Raw genomic sequence first — 9,666 nt, 5'->3', positions numbered from 1 at the left:
ATTAATTTTTTTTTTTATGAAATAAGGGGGCAAACGAGCAAACGGGTCACCCGATGGAAAGCAACTTCCGTCGCCCATGTGTCCATGGGCTCGCAGCATCAGAAGTGCTGCAAGTGCGTTGCCGGCCTTTTAAGAGGGAATAGGGTAATAGGGGAGGGTAGGGAAGGGAAGGGATTAGGGGATTGGGCCTCCGGTAAACTCACTCACTCGGCGAAACACAGCGCAAGCGCTGTTTCACGCCGGTTTTCTGTGAGAACGTGGTATTTATCCGGTCGAGCCGGCCCATTCGTGCCGAAGCATGGCTCTCCCACGTATTATAGAAAGTTATATATTTTAGAAAAAAATAAAAGTCTGCTAATGCTAAAATAGCTACTAATAGCTATAGCTGTACGCTTAAAGGCATAAATTATTCCTCCAAGAAAATATTTGCGATTTTACTAACCACTCCATTTACATTTTCATCGTTGATTTTTCAAGTCCTGATGGTCTACACAGTTTCTACCTTTTCCTTTATTTTCTAAACAGAAATTAAAAAATACAAATAATTACCTCCTCCTTTTTGGAAGTTGGTCAAAAATACCTACTCCATCTTTTATGCGAGAAAAATATTCAGGTGCGTTTTACCAGCTGTCATCACATCTTTAGATGTTTCATATCGTTTTCGTCATACCGGCAATGAGGCAAGGCCACTACAAAAACACGCTTTAATAATATTTTTTTTTAAATAAAATTAACTTAAAATTATTGTGTTGTCTTAATTACATTATTATTATGTAAAAACTCGGCCAAGTGTGAGTTGAACTTGCGCACGAAGGGTTCCGTACCATTATATAACAAAAATTGCCAAAAAATTGTGTTAAATTCTTTTAAATTCATTGTGTATAATTTTTACTGTATATTTATTTATTTATCGTCATTCTGCAGTGCTTTTATTGGAGGCAAGCAATCTAACGAAAACAGCCCAGCTCCCAACAATTTTTCCCCCTTTGTAGAAAAAAAAAGAAATATCACAATAATTATTGGCCTTAAGTAGACAAGAGCGACTTCTGAAAGAAGTTTTCATTTTTCTTTGGGAGCTGGGGTGTTTTCGTTAGATTGCTTGCCTCCAAAAAAATAAGCACTGCAGATTCGAGTGTTGTGCAGACTTTTTATCAGATGTTCTAGAAAAAAACATACAGCACAGAAACAAAAAAATTGGAGTATATTATAATATTATATTATGATATCGATCATAATTTATTTATTTATATAGCTATAATTCCACATAGCAGTGCAGACTGTTATTCATGGTCTTTTTTCTCGATAGTTTGTTTGTTTCATTGCTACGTGGCCCCATTCTGGGTAAAAGCCTCCTCCATTTCTTTCCACCTGCCTCTGTCTTTAGCAGTTTGCATCCAGCTTTTCCCTGCTATTTGTGATGCCATCTGTCCATCTTTTCTTTGGCCTTCCTTTATTTCTTTTACCTTTTGGGCCCTGCCATTTGGTTGCAAGGTAAGTCCACCTGTTATCACTGTATCGGGAGAGCCCAAGTCCATTTCTGTTTTAAGCAAAAGAGAAGAGCATCCTTTATCTTTGATTTCATGCGAATATCTGCGTTTCTAATTCTTTGTATCTGCCTCAGTTTCAGCATGCTACGTTCCATTGCATGTTGGCATGATTTAATTTTCTTTTTTACTTTCTCTATAAACACCCATGTCTGGCTAGCATAAGCAAGACTAGGAAGAATGCATGAATCCATTATAGTCTTCTTGATATTGAGGCTATAGTCTCCCTTTAAGATTTCTTTCTGTGCCCAGTATTTTTCCATGCTATACTGATACGTCTTTCTACTTCACTTTCGTTGTTATTTTCATTAAAAGATACAAGTTTTCCCAAGTATGTGTATTCGTTTACGTATTCTATCAGGCTGTTCTCTACTTTTATTGCCTTTTTGACACTCTTTGACATGATTTTCGTTTTGGACACGTTCATCTCAAGGCCAACTTTTCTACTCTCCAAGTTCAACATTTTTAGCATTGATTCTAAGTGTTCGGCTGATTCACTTATTAGAGCTATATCATCTGCAAATCTCAAGTGTGTTAATTTGTGGTTCAGTATGCCTTTATTATTCCAATTGATTTTTTTAAAGATATCTTCAAGTACAGCTATAAACAACTTTGGGGATAGCGGGTCACCTTGTCTTACCCCCCTTTCAATTACAAACTCTTCTCCTAGCTTTTCTAGTTTTACTCTGCTGACACTTTTAGAGTATATGGTTTTGATGATATTAACATATTTTTTATTTATATTGATATTAGTTAGAGCTGATATTAGTTATCGATCATAATATCATCATAATAATACTTACACTCTTCTAACAGCTTTTATCCACTCATTTCATTTTAAATTTCCCAATTAATCCGTCCCGGAAACGAATAAAACTCATGTTAATTCACGATTCCAAGATTGGGAATTTTTGCACCCCTCGACACAACAGTACCTACCTCGTTCCACCATTTTATTAACGTTTTTAACGTGTTTTCACTTTTGAACTGATTGAATAACGTAAACCGTACAGCTGCGTGTGTTGTGGCAGATTCAGGCAACATGGGGGATGTTGCCTGAATCTGCCACAACGGCGCGCCACTAGCGTTATCCAAGAGACTTATTACAGCAGAAAAAAATCCTTAGGTTGGGTTGCACCCACTGCACCAGAGGCGTGGTTATAGTTACAGTTATGGTTATAGTTAAGGCTAGCTTAAACTATGACCACAGAATTTGACAGCTGACAGCTGGTCCGACAAGGCTTTAAATGAACGTGGGCGGGGGCGCTGCTGGTAAAGGAGAAATGATGACAGCGTTAGTTCCTTTTTTCGCCACGTTCACTTAAAGCCTTGTCGAGCTCAATGTTATCGTTAAACATGGCGTCCATTATTGACTTAATAACCAAAGATTTGACATTTTGCATTGTAGTTAAAGTTATAGTTAATGTTACAGTTATGGTTAAAGTAGGTTGGTGCAACCCACCCTTAAAATCACATCATTTTTATAGGACAAAGAAATAATAAGCAGCTAAGGAACTACGAAAAAGAAATGCTATATTCATAGGTAAAGAAACAATACCGCCCGAAACCGTGATTGACGCCGGCGAATAAAAATCCATTACGCGCTATTTTTGGCTGTCATCGATGACGTAGTTATATCGAAAGCTGTAATACGTCAAAATATCGATCGAAGGACTACGAAATACTTATCTTATTACGTCTACTGAATTTGTTTCTCAGTGAACGTAATATACGTGGTGTAACAAAACGAAGTAATAATAAGTGTGAAGTGATAATAATTCCTAAGAGGTTATATTACGTGTCCCTCATAAAGTTGATGACCAACTTGTAGGAGTTCACTGAAAAATGAGTTCTATGTTTCTATGAAATGAAGTTTTATGAATTTCTACATATAAAAATTTAAAAAACAAACAGTTACTTTTCCAGAGCTGCTAATTTCACAGTGAACATTATGTAATGGATACACATTACACACCCTAAACTATTATCACTTTGTTTTGACTTTTGTCACACCCTGTATACACAAAAAAGGTTCACAAGCTACTGAAAGTTACAAAAGCTCACACTCACTGTTAAGTATGAGAATAAAATTATTTATTTAATATTTTAAGTACAATAAAAACAAACAAAGATTTTAGTCTTAGCGGAGTTGGAGTAGCTTTCTGAAAATCAAGGTCACAACACTGAAGAAAATAATAATAATGATCATCATTTATTTCGGACCCTTTGTACATCCATAAGTGTTAGTAATTTAATTACATAGTAACAATTTTCCTTATTTTTAATTCTACCCAAAAAGACGCTTACAAAGGATGAAATTCATATTATCTTATATGAATTTCATCGTTTTTAGTATTATGTACCATCGAAGAAATCGATTCATAGGAAGTTGACTGACCTACGTCATTTGGTCGGATAGTGTCAACTTAATGAGTGGTCATCTGTCGGCTGGGTTTGACGATACACGACCAAAATACGCAGGTCCGGCTTCTGCCTATGAATCAACTTCTCTGATAGTACATTATACCAGGGGTTCCCAATCTTTTTCAGCCTGCGGCGCAGTGCGTTACTGCGCCGCAATATTTCACACAATATTTTGCCACGGTGCCCTAATCTACCTAGCTATAGTTCTTGCAATCTACGAGCACGCGTAGCCTTTATTTGTAGTTGGAAATACGAATAGACATTTTCGTTAGTGTGCGTACCTAACGGAGCAGTCAGTAGCGAGCGAGCCATGTACGCGTGTACATATATGGTCACCAACACAACTAAGGGCGCCGCGCACTCATAGATTGCAAGAACTATATTACAAAAACATACATAAATTTACCCTTTAATGCTTATAGAGGTAGTTAAGCAGGTAAATAATAATAAACAAATATTTTATCATCTACCTGCTTTACATTATAATTTTATTTTATAATATTTGTGGTTTCGGATAATGATGAAGAATCGACTCACGGCGCCTTGCCTTTCCACGGCGCACCAGGGCGCCGCGGCGCACAGTTTGGGAACCTCTGCATTATACAATATACACGTGCCAATCACGTTACTGTGATCTCAGCTACGTGTTGCGCGATCATCATAATGTGATTAGTGATGTCTTTCACTTTCTTTATTGCTTTGTATATGTAGGACATAATATGACCTGGAGCAAGTTGTGAAACGAGCCCTGTATGGTATAATCCAGTCAACACTAATATCAAAATGCTTGAGTGTCAGTATTTTTGCGTGTCTTTTACCTCTTCGCACTTAAAAAACTAAGACGACTTTCGTGAAATTTGAGATACTGCTAGTTTCGAAAAGCTCAAGCCGGGGGTCACGGGTTCGAATCCCGCCGACGGAACAAAAAGTTTTCAAAGTTCCTGGGTCATGGATGTGTATTAAATAAATATCTTAAATATATGTATAATATTGAAGTATTAAATATTATATTTCCGTTGTCTGGTACCCGTAACACAAGTCCTTCAGATACTTAGCACGGGGCCAGACTGACGTGGTGTGAAGCGTCCATAGATATTATTATTATAAAGCCTCCAAAAGCTTTGTGGTAGAGGATCGAAATGAATCTAGAATAATTTTCCATGCGGATGAAAAGTAGTTCTTATTGTAATGTTCTTAGCGACAAAAATCAAGTTTTATTTATTGAGCTGCGGTAGCGTGTGTTGAGGTTTCAAGGTTAGCCGAGGAGAGGTTGTTGGCGCGATCAGGTTTTGTCACAAAATTGTGTATTATTTTACTTTTTGCTTAATTAATGTCGGTCCTACTTCCCTTCCATACTGGTTATCCACTCACGGTGCTGATTCTCAGCTCTATTTAAAGTCGTGTCAAGTTAAATTTTCTGTATGCTCAGTTAATTTAAAGCTGCAAGAAATAAGGGATTCGTAAGGCATTTTGGTACATATTTAAGAATAAATGTAGCAACCCACAGTGTACCCGGTCACCCTTACGGGGTAATATTAGTAGTTTTAATAGTAGGAATATTTTCAAGGGCAGGACAGGACATAGGCGAGTTCTACATTCCGTTGTCCTAACTGAAAATAAGCAACGCGTCTGAAAAGCATATTGTTTGGCTCTACTTGACGGCAACTGAATGGATCATTATAATAATAAGTGTTGGCATATGCAATAATTAACCATTTGGCTCGATTGTCTCAGGCCAATTTTCACCTTAGACGGGCGATCAGGTCTTTGTCGGCGAGTCGGCGTTGCGACGGCATCGATTATGTGTAAAATTAGAATAACTGGACGTGTGCCCGCCGAGCGAGCAGCAAATAGTACTAGGGCATGCGACCAATCGTAGCAGACTCGAATATATGCACTGTGCAGTGTGCTGAATGCCGACACAGCGCGGAAGAAAGAAGCACCCTATTTATGCTAAAATTACGCATTCGAGAAGATACGCATCGAAATACTATTAAGTAGGGCAAGTATAATGTGGATATAGACAATAATGATTTTTACCTACTAGTAACACAATAAGTATTTAAGAAATACTACTTACACACTTCTTAATATTTTAAAAGACATAATGCCGAAAGGATAAAACTTCGCGAAAAAAGTCGCTATCGTTTTCTTTTTCCAATCTTCCGTTTGTTAGTTTTTATCTCATACCCACTTTAACAGTTGAGCCGCTTTAGATCAGAGGTATGTAGAAACTTCGAGTCCTGGAAAAGGACAGTCATCCCGAAAATAATGCGTTTCTAATGCAATAAAAGAATCTTGGTGCTAAGAAGTTGGAGGTATCATCTAGTCTATATATATAAAACTCAAAGGTGACTGACTGATTGACATAGTGATCTATCAACGCACAGCCCAAACCACTGGACGGATCGGGCTGAAATTTGGCACGCAGGTAGATGTTATGACGTAGGCATCCGCTAAGAAAGGATTTTGATAAATTCCAACCCCAAGGGGTTCAAATAAAGGATGAAAGTTTGTATATAATAATACTTCTTAACGCGAGCGAAGCCGCGGGCAAAAGCTCGTATTTTATAATACTCTCATCATTATGACACACCTAACAGTATAAAAGATTAATCGGATAGAAGACAGTTCCTGCAAAACATAATAAAAGAGAGTGTGCTCTATAAGTGTCGTATGTACGGCGGGCGGCGCGGGGCGTGAGGCGGGCGGCGCGGGCGCAATCAATGCGGAAACGTGCCGTCTGCCCCGAATGGGAGCTGCGGGATGCACGCGCGCCTTCGTCACCGCTGCATTTGTCTCCGGTGCCACGTAATTGCTTTGAAATTAGTTCATACCTTGCCTGTCTAGCGCTCAGTTTCTGAGTTTTGACAGGAGCCAGGCTCAAGTCAACAAGTTAACCAATCAACAACGCTAGTGAAAGATGTGTTTCACAGTAAGTTTCTTTTTAGGTAACAATTTTGAACAAAATATTTTCTGACATCACGTCTACAATATGATGCCTATCACTGGTATTGGAATTAATCCGACGACAAAAAATACGCGTTAGAAACTCGCAAAGATGGAAATCTGAAATGGTCCCCTCTTTAATTTTCCATCTTTTACCAAAAAACTTGAATATTTTATAGTACTAATACAAAATTAGTAAATTATATCATTTACAAGTATAATAATTATTGTTTAATGTGTTATAAAAAAATATACTTAAGTTACTTGTATCAGTAATAAAATACAGGGTGTAATAAAAAAAGTGATGATACTTTAGGGTGTGTATGAGTTCCTTATAGAGAGTTCACTGTGAAAGTAGCAGCGCTGAAAGACCAATTTTTTTTTCACTTTTGTATGGGCAAGCGCCCGAGCGTCACGAGTTACCTCAAACAAAAGTGAAAAAAAATTTGGTCTTTCAGCGCTGCTACTTTCACAGTGAACTCTCTATAAGGAACACATACACACCCTAAAGTATTATCACTTATTTTTGTTACACCTTGTATAATAAATTAATAGTTCGTAGCTACTTAGGAAACCTACTTAATGAATCCCTAGTTACATTAAAAATCATTTTGGAGATTTCTACAACCGCTTTTCATAACGCATGTCACAAGTTTCATAAGAATGGCGAATGTACATAAACATGAGTAATAACTCGGATAACGAATTCGTAGATTATACTGCCAAAGTTCACCCGAGACCGAAACACAGGTCAGATGCAATGATTAAATAATTACAGGCTCTGTTCATTCTGTTTACGTTCATTTGCCTACGGCGCTAAGAAATTAGAGAGAGAGATTTGTTAACGTAAATCAATATAACCACCATGATCGAGAGTTGCCACATACCGCAGTCCGCAGGTGAGTCGGCAAATCGGCGGCTAAATGAGAATTCAAACAGTATCATGAGTACTATTCCTATTACGTTGTAGCAGAAATTCAAATGGAAAAAATACGATTGCGAAAATAATATTATTATTATCTTAGTAACGTTTTACGAATCTATAAGATTCGAAGATCTTTAAACGAGCAATTCTTGTATATATATAATTGGAATCTCGGAATCGGCTCCAACGATTTTCATGAAATTTAGTATACTAGAGATAACCCAATGGTCGAAATTCGACCTTACTTGCAACGACATTAGGACTACTACCTATATTTTGTAAAAAAAATTGACTTCATCATAGTTTTTTTCAATTCTTGTCTCTGGGACTCAGCTGATCTCAGACTGGCCGATTAAGCATTGTTTAATAGTATCTAAAATTAAGTAAAAAAAAAACAATAATCCATTTTCAATTTGTCAACTTGTTGTCAGCAGACTTCAACCATAAATAAAAGAGTATAATTCGTATGTATAGGCTTGTCACTCAAAAATCTGTCATTTTTCCTAGTAGTAGTGTTGAAGTGTGTGTAACGTTTTATTTGTTAAAAATATATATGATAAAAGCATAATTTTAAAATAATATTAGCTCAATGCACTCCTTCACCATATAAACTACTAGCTGTTGCCCGCGACTTCGTCCGCGTGGACTTCAGTTTATAAAGCGCGATGTCAACAAAATTGGTGTCAAAAGCTTTTATAAAAAAACCCTGGTACCCCTTAAATCAATACAGCTGTGCAGTGTGCACACAATAAGTATTTAATTTTTTTATATTAAACTTTATATTTTATGCCAAATTTTAAAGCTTATTTAGCCCCCCAATTACACAACTTTACCCATAAACTATTTATCATTGATAGGTTTAAGGTTACGTCACTGCACAGATAAAGTACTGAGTTTTTTAATACCGTAGAATAGATATAACAATCGAAAAAAATCGAAACTTAAATGTAAGATGATACCACCTCTTATAGAAAGACTTTTGAGCAAGCGTCAGCGCGATATAGAAAACGCACGGCGCCATCTATTATGAATATTTGGAACTAACTTAATTTGAACAAATTTACGCATTTTCACCCCCTGACAAGCCTTTTTTCCAGTAAAAAAGTAGCCTATGTCCTTTCTCAGGCTTTAGACTATCTGTATACAAAATTTCATTACAATCGGTCCGGTAGTTTTGGCGTTTGGCATGAAAGCGAGACTGACAGACAGACAGAGATACTTTCGCATTTATAATATTAGTATGGATAAGTGTGCGAAATTTCATGCACCTACGTTTCCCCATTTTTCGTAAAAAGGGTTACAAAGTTTTTCTCTCACGTATTAATATACAGAAATAGGGGGTTTCGGGGGCGATAAGTCGATCTAGCTAGGAATCATTTTTAAAAAATGTCATTTTATTCGTATTTTATCGAATACCGAGCGAAGCTCGGTCAAATAGCTAGTAGCTATTTATAAATATAATATTTAATAAGATTAAAAAGTAAAAATTACTAAGCTCAGTTTTTTTTCTTTACAAGGGTCAACGCCAGGAAAGGCAGGCTAAACAAATTCGACAGGCTTAATAATTTTAAGACTACACGTCTTTTTTTAATGTCTGATAATGCCATTATCAGAATATAATAAAATCATCAAAATAAAAGAAGAGTGGGCGCTATTTTCAGGTGACGAAAAAAGTTTTTCTCATTAAGATTTGCTAATTCATCGCTTTAGCTTGTAAAATTTTATTTTAAGGATAGTTAAAAAATGTTTTATTTTCATACCTATGTCATATATTATTAAATCTGAAGTTCAAATCATCAGTTGATTTGGACTTTAGATTTAATA

General features: G+C 36.6%; 1 protein-coding gene across 1 annotated transcript; it reads right to left on the bottom strand.

The window, feature by feature from the left end:
- Positions 1–1,322: 1,322 nt before the first annotated feature.
- LOC121732145 lies at positions 1,323–2,007 on the bottom strand. The gene is made up of 2 exons (XM_042121970.1): positions 1,821–2,007; positions 1,323–1,537 (listed from the first exon to the last, which is right to left on the bottom strand). The coding sequence occupies exons 1-2, from the start codon at positions 2,005–2,007 to the stop codon at positions 1,323–1,325; spliced, it is 402 nt and encodes a 133-aa protein (XP_041977904.1).
- Positions 2,008–9,666: the final 7,659 nt, after the last annotated feature.

Source organism: Aricia agestis, chromosome 1 (genome assembly GCF_905147365.1).
Source record: "Aricia agestis chromosome 1, ilAriAges1.1, whole genome shotgun sequence".
Taxonomy (NCBI): domain Eukaryota; kingdom Metazoa; phylum Arthropoda; class Insecta; order Lepidoptera; family Lycaenidae; genus Aricia; species Aricia agestis.
This window is presented reverse-complemented; position numbering and strand designations above follow the sequence as displayed.